The sequence below is a fragment of the Cryptotermes secundus genome, unplaced genomic scaffold (genome assembly GCF_002891405.2).
Source record: "Cryptotermes secundus unplaced genomic scaffold, Csec_1.0 scaffold84, whole genome shotgun sequence".
Taxonomy (NCBI): domain Eukaryota; kingdom Metazoa; phylum Arthropoda; class Insecta; order Blattodea; family Kalotermitidae; genus Cryptotermes; species Cryptotermes secundus.
The window spans coordinates 945,346-965,782 of NW_019723905.1; the positions used below are offsets into that span (position 1 = coordinate 945,346).

Sequence of the window (20,437 nt, forward strand, 5' to 3'; positions counted from 1 at the left end):
CCTCACTTTGTAAAATATATGGTCCTTTCCCGTCTGTATCTACTTCTTCTTCCGGTTCAACTTCTAAGGTTTCTGGCTGATTAGGTCGAACATATAGTAAAAAAATATATATATATTCACAATGTATACAAATAAACATCACGTTTTCACATTCACCCATGGGTTTTTATATTAATAATCACTAAAACTATTTCCCATATTTGGAGTTTACAAATTGCATCAAAAAATAATATTGGCCTATTATCTTTCTCAATCATTAATGTTTTCTATGGTTTTTCAGTATTTAAACAAGTAATCTAATAAATTTGATTTGTTTCATTCTGGTCTGTCACACTAACAATATTATAAATATTAAATTGATAGAAGAACAAAAACACACAAAGGAAAGTAATAACCAACACAACATGTTCAACCTCATAATACATCATCAGTACACGCACACACTAACCTCACAGACACAGAAGTATAAATACGCAGCATAACACACACTAGAACAGTAAAAACAGCACAGTGCATCACAAACAACCACAGGAAGACATCAAATGTAGGACGAAACAACAAAATTCCTTTAAAAAAATTATTACATAATAGGGTTGCTAAAATAATACAATACCCATAATATATTTCCAGAACCTTCTCAAGACATACAGGCGGCACAAGTTCGGGCCCCCATCAGGAGAGGTGAAAAGAGAGAGGACACGAATCTATTTGGTTTATAAATTCTAACTTAACAAAAAATTTTTTTTATTTTAATATATCAAGACAGCCTCCGTAGTTGTGCAAACTTTGGATTTTGTACCCATTTGTGTATTGTCAGCATTGTATGTATATATATCTTAACACTCAAAACACCTATTGTAATAGTGGTTTCCAAACTGTATCGATGTCCCTCTGATGATGGTCTCTAAGGACCGAAACATGTAAGAGCATGAAGAATTGAAATAACAAAACGAATCACACTGTACGGAACTGTGTTATCTTTTTATAAGTAATCTGATAGTTTCAATACCCTTTATGGCTTAAAATTAATGTTTAATGTTTAAATTAATTGGAAATAAGTGTGCCAAAATTGAAATAAACAATTCATTGTAGTCATTTTCCTTATGTGTAATTTCTATTGGTAAGGTGAAGCAAATAGAGGACCAGCATTTGGTAGTTGGCAGATAATGCCATGGAGGAATACTGCACATGCTTGTTGTAAACGTTGCATAAGGTGGATTTTGCAGGTTAGAAGCAGTGTAAGTTTTTCATATTATTTATCGATTTACTCCATTTGCCTATTAAGCCATTTTTTTCCTATTTCATTAAGCCCTCATTTTACAGAAATGTCTGGTAGTCCCATGTGGCAATTTTTCAAGAGGTGGCTTTACTCCTAGGCATACACACAATTCTAATCAAGTTAGTGATGAAGAATCACAAGCTTCTGACAAATTTCATTGCATTAATGATTCAAGTCATTCTATTCCATTGTGCCTTGTCTGTGGCAAACAATTTACAAATGCAACAACAGCTCAAGCAAAATTGAAATGATACAGAAAATTATTTTAAACAGCCACTGGATTCTCAAAACCAACAGATTAAAACTTCTGTTAGTAGGGTGACATCAGTGAACAGGCTCAGGAAGCAAACTTTTTAGTGCTAGAACTTAATGCCCAGAAAAGAAAAAAGTCACATAGTTTGTGAGAACCTAATAATGCCAGAATGTAAAATCACAGTTGGGTAAAATGCTGGGACAAGATGCAGTTTGAGAAATTGAAAATGTTCCACTTTCAAACAGTATGATAAATAGACCTATTGATGACATGTCACGTCATGCTGAAGAAGTTGCACATGATAAACTGAAAAAAAAACAGTCAACAGATTTCACCAATAAAGGTTATGTCGTAGCATTTGTAAGAAGCACACACACATGCTTGTTCGAAGGCTGGTTTCAGTAGTCAAAATGGCGCCCATGCTTGAGGGTGTATTACTGAAGAGCAGAATTCTGTTGCGTATTTTTTGTGAACAAAAGTACTCAACGCAAGATATTTGTAAAGAAATGTTTCCTGTATACAGTGAGAAGCATATGTTGCATAAAGCAGTTCACATCTCTCAGGGACATTCGGAAGTCGCAAATAATGCATGATCAGGTCGCCCTGTTGAGATTGTGACAGAAGCAACTGTGCTGCAGGTGGAAGAGTTGATTCGAGCTGACAGGAGGATAGCGATATGGAGTGAAGCAACTGCACTATGGTGTTCCCATGGTTTAGCATACAGCGTAACGCATGCCTGAAGTTTTGAAAAGTGTGAGCATGGTGGGTGCCTGGAGCGCTGAAGGATCAGCAGAGAAAAAATGAACTAAATGGGTCTGTCCTTGCCATGTATCTTAAGCTATGCAGATGGAGAGGATATGCTTACAGGATTGTTACTGGGGACGAATCATAAGTGCATCACTACAAACCCAATTCAAAGCGTGCTTCAGTGCAATGGAAACATTCCAGTTTACCTTCAACCAAAAGATTTATTGAAGCTTCAGGATGCTATTTCCTGAGGTAGTGCTTCATTAAGACAATGCCAGACCCCATAGAGCCTGAGCAAGCCAGGAAATAATTCAAGAACTACAGTGGGAACTTAGGCTGAACTTCAGTATGTTTGGTCTGCTTACAACCATTTGGTCCTTGATGTTTCACTGATGACAATAGGTTGAAATGGAGGTGCAGAAGTAGCTGAGACAACAGTAAAAAGATTTCTATGCTGCAGGTTTTGACACACTGTAAAGCGATGGGGCAAATGTTATCAATGTTGGTGGGGAATTTGTCAAGAAATAAATGTTTTCCCCAGGTTCGAATATCATGTTTTACGTTACATATTCATTTGTGACCTATTTACTGACTCTCCCTCTCCTCTTCATATCTGAAAACAAAAGAGAACTGTGAAGGCATCTGTACTGATGCTGCCCCATCAATGGTTCGCTCTGTTAGTGCTTTCACCTCCTTTGTAAAAAAAAATCCTGATGCCACAACACACTGCTTTATTCCCAGAAAGGTGCTGGTTTCAAAAAATTCTTGGAGATGAAATGCAAGAAGTTTTGGATGATCCCATAAAAATGGTTAACTTTATCAAAGACCAGTTCACTCCAAAATTTAAAAAAAAACTGTGTGGAAATTTGGACAAAAAGCACATTTTACAAGTCTGGTGGATTAGTAGAGGAAGGAGAATCAGGATAGCAACTGACTACAGGCTGAGTTCGAGTCCTGGTAGGTTCAAGAATTTTCTCTCATCATCCAGACCAGCCTTGGGGCCCGCCCATGGGTACCAGGACCTATTTCCCCAAAGGTAAAGTAGCTGGGGCATGAAGCTGACCACTCACCTCCAACTAGTGCTAAGGTCAAGAAAACGTGGATCTATACATCCACTCCCCATAAATCTTCATGGTGTAGTGCTTAATTATTCCTACTGAAAACAACCTTGAAGAAATGTGAAACAGAACTAAACATTATTTTCCCTCCCCTTCAACACAAGTGTGTGACTGGGTGAGGAGCCCTTAACCTGTATCATCTGCTCTGCCTGAGAACTTTGTTGCCTGCATTCTGATCATACACGAGAGACTTATTGACCTATCCTGCCATTCACAGCAAAGCAATAAACATACTGAAGCAGTTTTTGACTTCTGACATGTGTAAACAAACTTTTCTTGTTTAACAAACATGAAGAGTGAAGACAGAAATGGTCTCAGTCCAACTGGAGATGAACTCCATGTGTGCTTATCTAAAGTTCGACCATGAATTAAGTATTTGTGCAGCAAAAACAAGTACAGTGGAACCTCGCTAAACGAGCATAATTCGTTCCAGAATCTTACTCGTAATGCGAAACACTCGTTAAGCAAAACAGTTTTCCCCATATAAATTAATGTAAAATACAATAATGCATTCCATGCCGAAAAAAATACTCAAAAAATTTTATGTATAAAGTTTATTCAAAGAAAATTATATATACATTGTTAAGGAGCGTGAATCATCTTCATCTTTTCTTCTGTGTGGAATGAACCAACCTGGAATGCGAATTCGATTTGCAGAAAACAACAAAAAAAAAAACGAAATAATTAGTTTATTATTTATGATACATATCTAATTCTTTTTTACTAGAAAGCTGTCTAGAGACATTTGTTTTTGCCGACGCTTCAAAATTTGGTGAAAATGCGACACAGCATTATCATTACTAGCGAGCATAGCCACTGCCTTATTAGGGTGATGCCAGCGGAAAGAGTGCTAAACACAGATTGATGTAGCAAGCGCACAATCCGCCGGGACTTCCTCTCTCATCACTCGTTAAGTGAGTCATTTTTTTACAATTTCTTTTGCTCGTTATGAGGGGTGCTCATTAAGCGATGTTCGACTGTATGGGTTTCAGATTAAATAAGTAAAGATGATATTCTTGTTCATATTGCTTTGATTTACTGTACGGTTTTCAGTAACCTTACTCTTCAACACTGTTAATAAATTTCCATGTTATAAATAGCATTAATTAAGATCAGTTTACATTACAACCAGTTGAGAATGGCTCTATTAGATAAGAAATGCCATACCAGGTTCCCACAAAACTTTTAGAATATCAACTGTCCGACAATTGTCAAACTGCACCCACAGGCAAAGCATCTTTTCCGTTGCCTCATTTTCCACTGAATTAAGCCATGTACGAATTACAACACAATCTTGTACAAATAACACAGTCCTGCATCACATATAGCTTAATGCCTTTTATAGGTAAAGTTGCCCTTGCGCTTAATTAAGCTCTACTCCATGAAGGCATATTGGGGAATGGTTATATAGATCCACATTTTCTTGACCTCAGCATTGGCTGGAGATGAGTGGTCAGTTTCATACCCTGGCCACTCTAGCCCCTAGTACCCACTGGATAGGAGGCTGGATGGGCCCCAAACCCAGTCTGGAAAATGTGGACAATATTCTTGATCCTACCAGGACTCAAACTCCGACCCCTCAATCATCCAGTCAGTAGCTATACTGACTGGACTATCCCAGCTTTTATATAAACTAAAATTTCAAAATGATATCTAACTCAAAACTTTCTGACCAGCAGACATAATCACTCGCCCCAGAATTAAGCAGAGAAAACTGGAAAAGGTGTACAATGGCCCAAAACCAAAATGTACAAATATCGGCCCAGAAATGCTTCAGTAACAAACTATAGCCATTCAACCATGTTCTGGCAACAGCAGGATTAAAATTTTAGTTACGAAAGAAACATATTAGTTCAGATTGAGTTGAATGTCATTACACATACACAGAATTGTGTCCACATAACAAAAACATATGCTAGCAACACTTTGAAGGAAACTGGAGGTTATTGTGGCTAGTGAGCAAGTCTTTAAACACTACCACCTTCTCCGTTCACCAACAAAACACACAGTTGTCAATTTTACAGTGATACTGAGTTAACTACAAGTACAGTGCGTACAATCAAGTGCGCGCCGCGGCTGCAATTNTGTATCATAAGGTATTCATTTCCAGTGAACTGTACAGTGTCACTGTGCTTAAAATGCACTACACATTCCCAGAACATGTAGATAAGCTGTAATTGTCAACAAAGCCTGTGGTAATGGTGCAGCAGCTGTTAAGGCTGTCTGCAGACTGGTCATCACATCAGTGACAGATACTATCCTCCCTTCAGCAGTAGATACACAAAAAAATGTGCAGGAGTCCATACTGAGACACAGAGACAATAAACCCACACCACCTTCACTGAATACAAGCTGCACATGTGGCACACTGACAAGTTTGCAGGTTCTCTGAACAGTGTCTGCACCGGCACCATCTGCAATGACTACAATCTCCAAGCCTGCTTGATTTTCACCCACACCAAGAACTCTGCCACTGATTCCTTCACAATTTGGTGAAGTTCTTGCTTTAGCAGCCATGCACTCTTCACTGACAGAAGCAGGGCTCGTAAGGAATGGCATACAAATATCCATAATATTTGGAATTACGTAAACCTACATAGTACAAATCATTCCCTATATCAACAGCAGTTCCCAAATATTTGGGCTGGAACTGCTGCAGACACTTTCACGAGCCACATTTTGACTATACACTTGGTTTTTTTTTACCAAATTTTTAGAGCATACTCTAACAGAGTTACTGCACACTGTCCCTCTGAATATTTAAGAAGTGGCTCGTGCATGATGGTCCCTGAGCCCATTTCAGTTATAATGCCAGAAATTACTTTCAAACTGCCTACAATGGGTGATGGACAAGAAACCAGGTACCAGTATCCTGGCCCAGTCATTCACCACACCTAAATCCCCTTGATTTCTTCCTTTTGGAACATATTTTGTTTAAAAGGGAAGTTAGTAGTAATAAAAGGCTAGTTATTCACATTATTCATTCTAATCTACCAGTTTCCTTCATAGGTGTCTCTCTCACTCACTGAACTGAGTCTGTCTTGAGAAGCTGCCAACTGTGCAGCTACTCAAGAACTTCTTGGCATTTTATGGAACCCAAAGCTTCATTGCTGTGTTCACAAGGGCCTTCTACTGGTCCCTATCCTCAGCCAGATTAATCCAATCCATACAATCCCATCCTACCTCTCTAAGATCCATTTGATATTGTCCATCCACCTATGTCTTGGTCTTCCCAGTGGTTCCTTCCTTCTGGCTTTCCCGCCAATATCCTATATCCATTCCTCCTCTTCCCTGTTCGTGCTACATGCCCTTCCCATTTCATCCTCCCTAACTTGATCATTCTAATTATGCTTGGAGAAGAGTAAAGGTTACAGAGCTCCTCATTATGCAGTGTTCTCCAACCTCCTGTCACTTCATTTCTCTTTGGTCCAAATATTCTCCTCAGCACCCTGTTCTCAAACACCCTCAGTGTATGTTCCTCCCTTAAAGCCAAGAGACCAGGTTTCACACCCATACAGAACCACAGGCAAAATTATAGTTTTGTATATTCTAGTTGTTATGTTTTCAGACTCGTAGGTGTCTCTAGCATACATTAATTTTGTAACCAGTTCCAATCCTATAGTTGCAGGAACACCTCTGAATGGCTTCTGGACCCACATTTACATAACCAATTTTCATTGTCTTGGACATCATTACTCACCCTCCAATTTTCTGTACATCTTTCTGGGACATCATGTATAGCAACAAAAACAACTTTTGATTTATACAGCTATGCTGTAATTACAATTTTTATTACAGTCCGTCTCAACACAATACAAATTAGCTTAGCTAATTTTAGCCTTGACCACTGTATTGTTGTGTTGCGAAAGACTCTAATAAAGAATTGTATATAATAACACAAGAGGATGCACAAAATGAAAATTATGATGTAATTGGTTCAGATGAGCACAGAGCATGGCAACAATATGAGATCTATTGTAACTGAACACACAAGCAGAGCCTTGCTACCTACTTCAGGGTTCCTTGCTTGGCTTACTATTTGACCCTGAAGATGGAGACAATATGTTCCTCTGAAACACCAACTGACTTCTAATGGACCACACGGAGTTATAGTCAAGTAGACAGAAACCATCCTGGCCACTGCTGAGAACCTCAAACCCTAGAAGAGCTATACAGGAAACAATTTGGCATACCTCTGTCACAATGTTTATAGTAAAAATTAAATTGTCCACCATTCAATTTTTTTTATTGAACAAAACTGTTTTGTTTATAATACAGCACACAGCAAGAAAACACCATACTTTAGAATCTCAGCTTCTGGAAGAACCACTTGTTTTTCCCAGACTTGTACCTGCAACAAACAACATTAGTGTAAATTAAAAGATGCTACAAAACTTATGATCTCTTGTTTACAACTCATACATCAGGAGTGGGAAGAAGCCAGTCAGTGACCTAATACAGCGTGACAACACTCTGAACCTACTGCATGGCAACATATTAAGACTGCAACAAAACATTTGAGTTATGTTTTTTCAGAATAAAGAGACCCCCACACATTACACCAAGAATATTTATGCACTTCCTTACTGTAACAATGATATCATAAATTAGAATTTATTTTCAGTTATATACCGCCTACAATGCAATATCAAGATTTAAAATTCAATCCTTCTAAAATCTGTCACTGCGCTATACATCTCGGCCTACTTGGCCATCGTCAGGTGCACTAAAATTTGGGGGAACTACTGTACCTTCCACACTACTGTGATCAGTGTTTTCATACTAAAAATAAATTCTAATACCAACTGCAACAGGATCTAAGATACAACATTATGATACCCTCAAACAAATACACTTACCTTTCCTCAAATTTCACCTTAGCTTGGAACCTTGCCTTTTTCCTCTTCATGGGATCCTTCAGGTCCTTAACTGTTATCTTCTCTAAGGTAAGGTCAACCGTATATCGTGTGGGCATCAAATGATTGTAGTTCAAGACCTAAGTGTGCAAGTCAACATAATGTAGCTTTTTATAAACTACTTATACTAAAAGATAAAACTTTCACTTACACAACCTATAAGAATATCATTTTCAAGTATTTACACATTTCCAGTATAATCTATTACCAATACTTACATTATCAGCAGGTAACCTAAATAACTTTGAAGTTACCGATATCTTAGCATTGCCAACCTTAGATTATTATTTGTAAGAAAACAAACTCCAAAACCTTAGAATTTGCCTGCAACAGTAAGACCACAAAGTTGGTCTGGTGTTATGCCCTTACAGCATAATGAAGAAATTTTGAAACTTCGGAACTCCAAAGCACCTCATTGAACTATCATAATGAAGAAAGCTGGTAAATTACAGCTTGCCCAATGTGTGGCAAGAATCTTTTGTAAATGCTGAACCAGCAGATGTTACAACTGTAATAAATTCTTACTGTTTATTGAAAAGTATAAAGAGCAGCAGTCTTCCATTATATAATCCTTAGGTTGGCAACTAAGCAGTCTAATACCAAAACACTGTACCAGAATTAAATCATTTACTCACACAAATTTAATTTTAACCATGGTACAGAAAAGTACATGGTTCAAAGTACACAAGTAAACTTTGACAGTCACACATGATGGCAGCAGTACCACAGTAAATTACCAAATGAGTGAAATCCATTTCACTAATACAAAGATAAATTTTATAAATCTACTGGAACATCCACTCAGAATCCAACAAAAGTCTCATCTGTTACAAAAGTCGCCACCCTGGTTCAGGCATCTGTCCCATTGCACCACTAGTTTGGAGATGCCACTGTTGGAATTTGGCCAGTTGAGCATGGAACCACAGCCAGACAGCGGTTTTCGCGTCGTCGTCAGATATGAACCTCTGGCCTCCCAGGACCTTCTTCAGTGGACCAAACACGTGGTAATCACTGTGGGCGAGGTCACTGTCACTGCAGATGAAATGTGGGCATTGCATTTCACTCCAGAATCCAAGCAGCAGACTATGGTGTGGGAACATCCCGGTTCGCCTGTCAAGAAGAAATTCCGTAGAATGCCATCAGTCAGGAAGTTGATGGTCACAGTCTTCTGGGATCGCCAAGGACCACTCCTGCTGGATTTCATGCCATGAGGTGCCACCATCAACACAGACAGCTACTGTGGCACACTCGCACGTCTGCGAGCTGCCATCAGGAAAAGCGCCTGGGGATTCTTGTGGACGATGTGGTTCTCCTCCATAACAATGCCAGGCCTCATGTGGCAAACAGGACCACCACCCAACTGCACTCATTCGGATGGGAGATTATGGAGCATGCACCATATAGTCCAGACCTCGCCCCCAGTGATTACGTGTTCGGTCCACTGAAGAAGTTCCTGGCAGGCCAGAGGTTCATATCCGACGACAATGCGAAAACCGCTGTCCGGCGGTGGTTCCACGCTCAACCGGCCAAATTCCACAACAGCGGCATCTCCAAACTAGTGGTGCTATGGGACAAATGCATGAAGCAGGGTGGTGACTATGTGGAAAAATAGTCAAAGGTACTTAGAGCACTGCCCCTATTTTGATTTCTCTGTATGTGTATTATTGTGGCTGAAAAAAAAATTGGGCGAAGACTTTTCGATTTGCCCTCGTATATGTGAAGAGATTTTTAAATCAACGATCAGAAAAACAGCTCCCTTGCCACATGTTCTTGATCAGACTACAAAAATAAAGTTCCTAACAATAAAGAACCGAAACGGGCTGTATCAAACTTTCAATTTAATGCTGACTTTTGCTATGTGTGCTTCTGGTGTAAAAGATCCAAAGAACTACAATTTTGCCAAAGTGACTAATTTGATCCTCTCACCTTACACTATACCAAATATATACTTAAGAAAATGCTGTTCATCTTAAACATACTAAATAATCTTCCTAAAAATGAATCGGTCAGTAAGGCATACCTTGAAAAGACAACATTATTGCAGAAAATGCCTAGCTGTTTAAGGCAACATGTAACACAACCACTTCGTTTTGTGAAAACACAGCATTGATTTTTACAATAAATAACTTTTCTGTATCTGTAATGTCACTGGTTGCATTACAAAGAAGTGAAACACATAAAAAACACACCTGTTATACATAATTGGAGAATAAACAACAAACTATGTCTTACATAAATTCAGTACTCATCAAATGGGGGGCACACAGTAGCATAGTTGGTTGAGGCACTATTCTCCAAGCCAGAAGGTTGTGGGTTCACTTCCCAATGACGTCACTGGATTTTTCAATTGAACTAATCCTACAGCTGGGGTCAACTCAGCCTCTGACAGACAGAAATCAGTACCAGGAATCTTAGTTTGGAGTAAAGGGCAGCCAACGCGTAAGGCTGACAACCTTACCACCACCTATGAGCCAATTGTCTTGTTACACAGATAGCTTTACCTTTACTCATCAAATGGAGTATTCTTCCAGTAAGGGTGATATTCAAATGCCCATTCTTTGTCTAGCAGGGTATGTCAACATGAAAGTAAATCCATGCAAATACAGGCTACAGTAGTCCCTAGTTTCATGACTTCATGATTCGGTGTACCAACTAGGCTACTGGCTGCACAGCCGAGGAACTGGACTCTAGCTTCCAGCAGAGGCAAGAGATCTCTTCTAAACAGCATCCATATCAGGCAAGGCCCATCAAGCCTCCCATTCAATAGTTACAGGGGGATATTTTCACAGGAATAAAGTGGCCAGGGCATGAAGCTGACCACTCACCTCCAATCAGTGCCAATGTTAAGAATAAATCTTCACTGTACAGTGCTTAATTCAGCACAGGGACATCTTCACTTTATGTATTTTTAAAAAGCACTGTGAAAGAAGGAAAACTGGTGTGAGAAATCCATAAAGGCAAACAGCCTGCACAGAAAAAGGAATTTATGTATTTCAACACTTTTCTGATCCAAGACAAAGGTAGCATCCTGCACTTCATTAATTAAGCACCATGCCATGAAGACAAATCAGTGTGCTGGGGTACACCTCTACCTATAGCACTAGATGGAGGTGAGCAGTCAGCTTCATGCTCCAACTGGGAATGCCCCCCCCCCAAACATCCATGGTACAGGAGGCAGAGTGGGTCCCAGACACAGCCTGGATACTATGGGAAGAAACCCTTGCCCCTGCCCGGAATCAAACCCCAATTACCTGATCACCCAGACTGTCACCACAGTGAGACACTGAAAATGAAATGGGTGTCATGAACTACCAATTTATATAGTGCAGAACAGAAATTGAATGAATTCCACTATTTTACAACAAGTGTAGGAAACAGAGAGAGAAATCAGCCCTTCATGAAGATAGTATGTAACAAACTGGCACTGACTTATTGTAAGCAATAAACATGTCACTTTTCTTTCATCTAACCACACATCCTTCTTTGGTATGATGGAGCTAAGCAAGGAAACAATCTAAAATCATTGTGCTACTTCATTTCTTTTCACACTTTGATTCTTTTCCACTTCTATGATTTGTAGTTTCTCATGTAGCGGAGCTGAATCCTTCTTGTCGCAGAGATCCTCAACAATTTCCCAAAAATTTTATGGAACCCAAAGGTTCATTAACATGTTCACAAGAGCCATCCACTGGTCCCTATCCCAAGCCCAATCAATCCAGCCCCTACTGCATCATACCAACTCTCTATGATCCATTTTAATATTATCTACACACCTACATCTTGGTCTTCTTAGTGGTCTCTTTCCTTCTGGCTTTCCCTGCATTCTTATTTTCCCAATATCCCCTTTTTCCCCATGCTACATGCCCTGACCATCTCACCCTCCTTGACTTCATCATTCTAATTATATTTGGAAAGAATATAAGTTATGAAGAGCCTAATTATGCAGTTTTCTCCAACCATCTGTCACTTCATTCCTCTTTGGTCTGAATATTCTCCTCAGCACCCTGTTCTCAAACACTATGCAATACACATTATATACCTAATTGCATCACAAAATTGCAGTTTGCATAGGGGCAGTGCCCCTGTGTCCCCTTCCCCCACATATTATAGCAACACAGGTTTCCCTTTCCAATGTGCTACAGTCACCGATTACCTTCACTTCCCTTCCCTTTCATTCTGTTTCACAAGATGACAAAAACACACATGCACACACAGGGCAGTATTCTCACAACGTATCACCTTTACGTCCTTGTACATCATAGAGGTGTTGTGTGTTATTTTAAGAGATATAATATATACACTATGAGAAATACTGATTTATACGAGTATAATACTAGGAGGAAAGATGATCTTCATGTACAACTATGTAACACAACAGTTTTTAAGAAAAGTGTTATTAATGTGGGCATTAAATTATATAATATACTTCCTTTGGAAGTTAAAAAGTCAAAGGGATGTAATGAATTTAAACATAAATTAAAATTATTTTTATTTGATCGTCCTTTCTATACATTGAATGAGTTTCTTCAACAGGGACATGAGGAAGCATAGCAAGGTTTTTTTAATTAACAAAAAGAGAGAAAAGGGAATTGTAGTAGTTATTGTTATATTTTTAAAATTCTTAGTGATGTTGTAAGGCAAGTACAGTTTTATTTTTAGTCTGATACATTCTTGGATTATAGAGCTTTTAACAATGATGTATTTAGTGAGTTGACTTGTTCAAGTGTTGCAGTTGTAACAGCATGAATGCAAATAAATATGAATATGAATCATGAATATATGGCACATGTTAACACAGCCAGCAGTGAATCTCAATTCCTTGTAGTTCACCATGACTTTCTGATGCCTGGTCTCAAACCACAATACGGCTCAGAGCAATTACGATGTCACAATAAGGGGAAAAAAGGTACTGTCAACCTTAGAAATATACCATTAAAAACATAGTTTCAAGGGTTTCTCGAAGTGCACTGTCCTTACATTCCAAAGTTCTCCAACCATCTCATCTGCAAATGGGTGCCCCAACAAAATCATCACTGCAAATGCCAGAAAAATGTACTTCATGTTTCTACTTTTTCTACAAGAAACAGTTAAAAAAAAGATGGCACCTACTCCCAAACTCCACTGCCCAAACTACCAGATTAAAAAAAACTGCGAAAATCACTAAACATCTGTACATCCTGATATTTTAGCTCAATTATGCAATCTATCACAACTTATACAAAAATGATGTACTAGTTGTGTGAGCGCATAGAAAAAATCAACAGAATTACTGCTTCTTCAGAATTTGTTTCACCTAAGAAATGACATACATGTGCCGCCTCAGGTGTCTTAATTATTCATGTAAACAAAAACTGAGAACTTCTAGTTCTTCCCTCTCCCTACAAATATGCATCATAGTACAACCAAGAACGTTTACCTTCACAAAGGGCTTAATTTTTGACCTCTTGTGTATCTTTGCTTTCCCCATCCTTTTATGGACTCTTCTCGGATATCGGTCAATGCCTGCCACCAGTGCATGCCCATACTGCTTATCAGACGTACCATCATCGAAGTTCCTCATTACAATTGCCTTCTTTCCAGCATACCGGCCACTCAGGACCAGCACAACTTTGTTGGGCTTCATAATCTTCCCCATTTTAAATCTGAAAAAAAAAATTGTGGTGTGAGAAATACTTGGTAACAAAAATAAAGATGGAAACACCCTTTAAAACGAAAATAGAATATCAGGTGAATTATTTAAGAAATATATATATTATTTTACTAAAACCTAACATGTGTAACTGCAGTGACCAACAAAAACATTTGCACACCTTTACAATATGTTATTTCACTGCACATGCAATTGACCATTAGGTACTATTCCTAAAAATGGTTTCTAAAAAAATAAGAGAAAATGCATTCTTTCTTACATTTAATAAGTGTCAATATATTTCTCAGATGTATCACGATTTTACAACTTTATCGTCCTTCGCCTGAGAACGAACATAACAAAAGAATACGCCGGAAGCGCCGGAAGTTCCATCCGTATTCAAGACATATCCAAAGATGGCTCTGCAATCAATCGACTTGTACTGGTGTCGCCATAGTTGAGAGCGGTAACCAGACGGTGAATAGTGGTAGCGGTAGGGGCAAATTGAGAAGAAATGAAAGAAGTAAAAGTAAACCCATCTCTGTAACAGGCCCTGAAGGCCCATAGGGTTGTAAGACGTTGAGGGTCCCACGTTATCTAGACAATCGGCTCAAAGATGGCGGTGAGGTTGTCAGCGTTACGCGCCAGCCGCGCTTTAGTCCCAAGGAAAATTAATTAATTACTGGTACTCATTTCTGTTAGAGACTGAGTCGACACAAAGGCCATAGTGCGGCTGGAAGGGTTAGGTCAATAGAAAAAAATCCCATGACCTCATCGGCACTTGAACCCGTGACTTTCAGGCTTGTAGCAGTGCCTCAACCAACTATGCTATCATGTGCCCCTTTTGTATTCCAAAAATGCCACATTCCTTCTCAAGGTGCTGAGTGGATATTTTCGGGTACCGCTCTACTACATTTTTAAATTAAATTCCAATATATCATTGGCTCTGGTCTCAACAGTGAATTTTGCTAAAACAGTTAGTACAGTGAGGATCACTCTTTACCACATCCACCTTGCAATATGCTTCAACCCACCTTTCTAGTTCTTTGACTGTGGAACCCAGAAGAGATGGTTACAGTACATAACATGTCACCAAAAAGAATTTTAAAATTAATTTAAGCAGTGCAGCATTCATTCTGGATGGTGTAAGGAACGTAAAGGAACAAGCCATTTTATTGGTGACATCCTTCCCAAATAGTGTAATGGTACAATTAATTCATCAATACAAATACACATATAAAATACTTTATTCAAAAATGTTATCAACTAATTAATATACTTTCACTATACACAAACTTGCGCAAACAAAATACATAAAACAGTTACAGAACATAAAAACATTTCTAGCCTAGGTTTGTACAAGAATACTGTAAAGTTACTTATCATTAATTTACTGTTGACACAGTAATGTCTCCCAAAATGAAGGCCCAGTACCATGATATTTCTGATACGTCCAGTTTTAGATGTTATTGCTACTTCATGCTTCACACTGTCTGATGTTTGCATCATGCCATCAAAATAATGAAACAAAAGCAGAAATATGATTACTCTAAAAAAAAGCTGTTGACTGAACCCTCACAACTCAAGGGTTGCCAACTCAAGAACCAAATGTGTCAGAAATATTCAGTTTAGAGCAAAACACATACAAAAGTGATACTCATACTCATAAAGCATAATTTATTCACACAGTGAACCTCATTTTTGAGTACTCATTAAGGCGCCTTTTTCTATCAACTAATAAACAATAAATTTTCAAACAGATTCTAAAAGGTATGAATTTTCAACTTCCATCATACTTCAGTTTCTGCTTAATGGAGTGGGTTAGATATGTTTCATAGAGAGACCATGGGAAGCTGACAGTATATAGTAAAATGGTTTTAACCATTCAATTTTTAATATTTCCTGCCATCTGCCAAATCCCTTAAAGAAACGGGCCACAACTCTTTCACAGTTTGAGGTTCTTTTGATAATAAATATGTTCGAGGCTCCCAATCTATAAACAATAACTTAAAAATGTTATTTAATATTTAAACCTGTATCATCCAGATTTAAATCTATTTCTACTATAGAGCTGATGGCCAGATGTAAATAATGTGATACTAAGCTTTCTGGGGCCTGAAAAACCAGAGCATATGCCAGCGGTTTTACAATGTGTGGATGATAAAGGTTAAATACATAATTACTTATGAATTTGATTTATTTCCACTGTATTTCACGTTTGTAATTTTATGTGATTTTTTATTAACATGCTATAGCTATGAATGAGTCCATTAGCATTTTTGGTAGCTCCCAGTATAAAGTTTCATGGTCTGAAAATGGACCATAATTTCCATGATGGTCTAGAGCAGTGGTTCCTAACCTTGTCTGATTCACAGACTAGTAAAACAGCAATGGACTTGCCAAGGATCAATATCTGTCTGTCTCACATTTCAGGGTTCAAATAATGGCCAACAAATTAAAATATTATTAGCATGTCTGACATTTACAAGATAAATATTAACAGGTATTATAGGGAGGCAGGATAGCTCAGTTTGTATAGTGACAGGCTATGAACTGGATGGCCAGGGTTCAATTTCCAGCAGGGGCAAACAATTTTTCCCCTCTCCACAGCAACAAGACCCACTCTGGGACCCACCCAACCTCATATGCAATCAGTACCAGGGCTTCTTTCATGGGGGCAAAGCGGCAATGGCGTGAAGCTAACCACTCACCTCTACCTAACGCTGAGGTCAAGAACGAAGCTATACCTTCACTCCCCCTTGTCTTCATGGTGTGGTGCTTAATCAATTAAGCACATGGACAACTTAACCTTTTTATGTGGTATTAAAATCAAAGATATGTTATAACCATTCACACTGAATATTTACAATTAAAAGTTATGCATGTGGATATATTAAATAAAAGCTGCTGTAAAGGTACATCTCTCCTCACATTATCCAAGACTTGTATCATAGCTCTATTTCCCCATTTCTGATGGGTGCAGTGAGCAACACAAAAATTCAGTGTTCCTCACCATATTGCTTGTCACACCAATAAACACAATAAAATAGAAAAATAACTGGATTACTAACACTGAACAACCATTTAATAACTGAAAGGAAACAAAATGTTTAAAAACCTGTGGCCACAAAAGAGTACTTGTTTTAGTAGCAGAGTGAGAGAGAGATAGAGAGAGAGAGAGTGCATGCGTGTGGGTGGGTGTGCAAGCACGCGCGCTTGCATGTGTATACAAAATTAAACCTTGAAGATTGTTCTGAAATATGCCACAGACTAGCAGTGATCCGCAGATCATGAACTGAGATACAATGTTCTGAAGTGATTTTTTCAAATTTTTTTCAGATTTTCAATTTACTACACATTACTTAATATTTAATATAGCACAATCAGTATCTGTATATCTTGATTCAAAACTAACTGGTATTAACACATTTTATCAATAGTAGGATCCCCAAGTTTCCTTCATGCCAACAACCACTGCAGGAAACATAATGCAGGCCACAACAAAAAACTCCTAAGGGTATGCAATTTAAAATTAATATAATCTGTTAATGCATCACAGTATCATGCTACAGACATCCTAAAACAGAGTGCACAGATGTGTGTACGCATTAGATAAAGCAAAATTAAAGACTGTTCACTTATTTCCATATCAGTTGGTCATTAGCAATGCTTAACACTGTATTTATGAACTTACAATGCCTACATACTATGTGTAAATTGTTACATAAAGTAAAAGTAAAAAAAAAAAAGTAAAGCTATCCCCATAACAGGCCACTGAGGCTCCCACATTTTCTGGACAGTCAGCCTTATGTACCAGCCGCCCTTTACCACTCAAGAAGATACCTGGTACTCATTCTAACATGTTAATTGGTGGGTTCAAATAATAAATAACAGACACTTCAGTAATTCTTAATTTATAAATATGTCTGTAAAATTCGCTTGTACCTCATCCATGTCTGTAACTGAACACACAATAAACTACCTACACACCAGTGACTTCAACTCTCTAACACTCAGAGCGAGCATCCATTACTTATATCTCAGCTATTTACTACTGACTCATAAATGTCAGATCAGTTTCATTGTAATTTAGAGTGCAAGCCAATTATGTTTGAAATCAGAAAAAGTGCACATGATGAGTTCTCTTTACAGGCAAAATTTACAAGCTTCTGAAATACTATGAACAGGAGAAAAAGAATGCCCAGAAGATAGAAGAAAAGTGGGATACGGCCGAAAGCCACAAAGAATGATTTATGGGAGCTGAAAGTGAAGAAGTCAAGCAAAAAGCAATTAAGAAATAAGAATGGTCATCTGTTATAAGGGAGACCAAGGTCCATGAAGGACTGTTGAGTCAAGTAGTAAGTAAGTAAGTAAGTAAGTAATTAAAAGAATGACAGCTTGCAAAAATATGTATTTTAATTTCCACACTTCATACCTGTTTTTCATCATGTACAGGTAGAAAATGTATTATACAGTAAAAAATTTGGTATTTTAATTTTCTGTAAAATGTTTCATTACATTGCCAGTGGAGTAGGTTAAGTGTGCAGAACAAAACTGAACACAGCAACAAGAACAAAATTCAATGTGAAAGGGAAATTTAGGAGAGGCTGTAGGCACTGGAAGCCCCTCTCTCAAAAAGAAATATGTCTGGGTGATCATTCTACAAATCAAAGGCAGACATTTCTGGAAGCTGAAAGAGACTTAGTCATATGTGTAAAATATGTAAAACACTATGTCTGCAGTAAGAACAACACTTTGTTTTGTCATCTGTGGTTTCATAACTTGTTTCATTAAAATAACTAATATACTATGTAAGATTTGAGGCTTTCACGGCGGTGAACTAATATACTGTCATGTAAGCCTATTGAAACAGCTTTCAAGGCAAAATAATGCAAACATTTCTATATACAGTGCATCCCCAACTTATGTGAATTTGAGTTATATGAATCTGTAGATATATGGAAACATAAGTAGTCTTATTTAATAGTTTAGGTACTTCAACTTCATGGTCATGAGTATTGGTTATACAAGGTTTATATACACTGTGACATGTTGCGCAACGGAGGACCCCTACCTCCCCAGCGGCACGTGGCGCTAACGTAGCGCTCTCGTAATAGGCGAGTCATCACCCCGCCACTCTCCCCGCGGTGACGTGCCGAGCGGAGCCGAAGTTAGCCGAGTCCCCACAACCTGGTAGCTATGCAACGCGAGTCAACAGCGGTGACGTCACCAAGGGATATCGCGGTTGCTAGGCAGCAGTCAACAACTCCAGACAGCGTTACTAGCAACACGGCACCAGATGACAATGGTCCGGAACGAGGCTACATAAGGAGCAGCGAAGGCTATTCACAGTTAGTTCCGAGCAAGCCTACGAGTCAGAGTGTTATCAACAGTTCTCAAGGTAGCAGCCTGCGAGTCAAGTTGACATATAGCAGCAGTCGCAATAAGAAGACCAGAACCCGTGATTACAAGATTTTATGTGACAGTGTGCGATAATTAAGAAGTCAGCGAGCGGAAGACTTATTGTGTGCTTTCAAAACTTAGTGAGTGCTGTAGTACAGTTATATTTGGAGTGTGTGATTCAGGGAGATTTGTATAGCTCCTGCGTTATTAGTACGTGAAGACTTTGGTTGTAGGGTTTGTAAAGTGTGGAAACCCGCAACTGTGTTATAAGTAATTGTAGCCGTGATTTGTAGGTTGTTAAATAAACCAATTAACAATCTCTATGGCGTATTCAGTAACGAAACATGTTACAATACGTATATCATAATGTCGTATATTTTTATTGTGTGAGTACATACTTCTCTTAGCTCTAACTACCCAAACTGTGTAAGCTGGGGACTTATTTCAATAGTTCTTTGGTAGGAATGATGAGTGGTGGGGACATGGTGGTTAGTAGTCTCTGTTGCCACATGTTGGACTCCTGCTGTGATAGTTCTTTACTAGTATTACATTAGTAGTTTCAGCTATAGTGAATCTTTAATGGTGAGCTGCTCCATCTTTAACTTCCTTTCCTTTTCATTATGTTAAACTATGGGTCAGGAAGGTAGATGGAATAGTATGTATGTCAGTAATCACTAGGGTGATTACAAATTTATAGGATGCAAACAACGTGACTAGCTCGGGTAGGTGTCAGGGTAAAGCCTAACCTCTTTCTGTCAGTTCTTATTGGGCCTCACTCTGGCAGGTCAAATGTAACCTTATTGCTGCAAGATCAGACACACTCACTACAGTGATACTTGGATACATCACACTCTGCTTTATAATGCTCTGGTGACAAACACCACTCAGATTACTCTCTTGTAATCATTTACTATGCTTCCAATTTCACTCTTATAACTTACTTTCCAGAATTTTTGGAATTTCTAAGTTACACTTTTACACTTCATTCCCTTTGCCAGTAATTACTCAATATTCTTCAATAATTCAAAAATTTTCTTCAGCAGAGCACAGAATATTGTGCCTGAATGCTATGAAAGTCAAGACCAGAGCCCC

The 20,437-nt window shown here is 38.4% G+C and overlaps 2 protein-coding genes across 3 annotated transcripts in view; both read right to left on the reverse strand.

Moving 5' to 3' along the window:
- LOC111861924 (testis-specific gene 10 protein) overlaps positions 1–3,862 on the reverse strand; it is a 13,316-nt gene extending 9,454 nt beyond the window's left edge. Inside the window, exon 1 of one of the 2 annotated variants that reach the window (XM_023846890.2) lies at positions 2,645–3,862. In XM_023846890.2, coding sequence (XP_023702658.1) covers positions 2,645–2,650 — 6 coding nt within the window. In that variant the 5' untranslated portion in view covers positions 2,651–3,862. Of the gene's footprint in view, positions 1–2,485 lie in introns of both variants that reach the window. The other variant, XM_033750509.1, reaches the window with a different exon arrangement.
- Positions 3,863–7,616: 3,754 nt separating this feature from the next.
- Positions 7,617–14,336, reverse strand: LOC111861930 (60S ribosomal protein L27). Its single transcript, XM_023846901.2, has 4 exons — positions 14,223–14,336; positions 13,730–13,955; positions 8,257–8,393; positions 7,617–7,748 (listed from the first exon to the last, which is right to left on the reverse strand). The coding sequence occupies exons 2-4, from the start codon at positions 13,946–13,948 to the stop codon at positions 7,700–7,702; spliced, it is 405 nt and encodes a 134-aa protein (XP_023702669.1). The 5' UTR covers positions 13,949–13,955; positions 14,223–14,336; the 3' UTR covers positions 7,617–7,699.
- Positions 14,337–20,437: the final 6,101 nt, after the last annotated feature.

What these genes read in the sequence shown, in the direction of transcription:
- LOC111861930 (XM_023846901.2), bottom strand. Translation starts at nt 13,948, where the DNA reads ATGGGGAAGATTATGAAGCCCAACAAAGTTGTGCTGGTCCTGAGTGGC. An exon ending in AAATTAAGCCCTTTGTGAAG is followed by an intron (nt 8,394 to 13,729) that starts GTAAACGTTCTT and finishes TTGCACACTTAG; the next exon opens with GTCTTGAACTACAATCATTT. An exon ending in AAGGTGAAATTTGAGGAAAG is followed by an intron (nt 7,749 to 8,256) that starts GTAAGTGTATTT and finishes TGTTTGTTGCAG; the next exon opens with GTACAAGTCTGGGAAAAACA.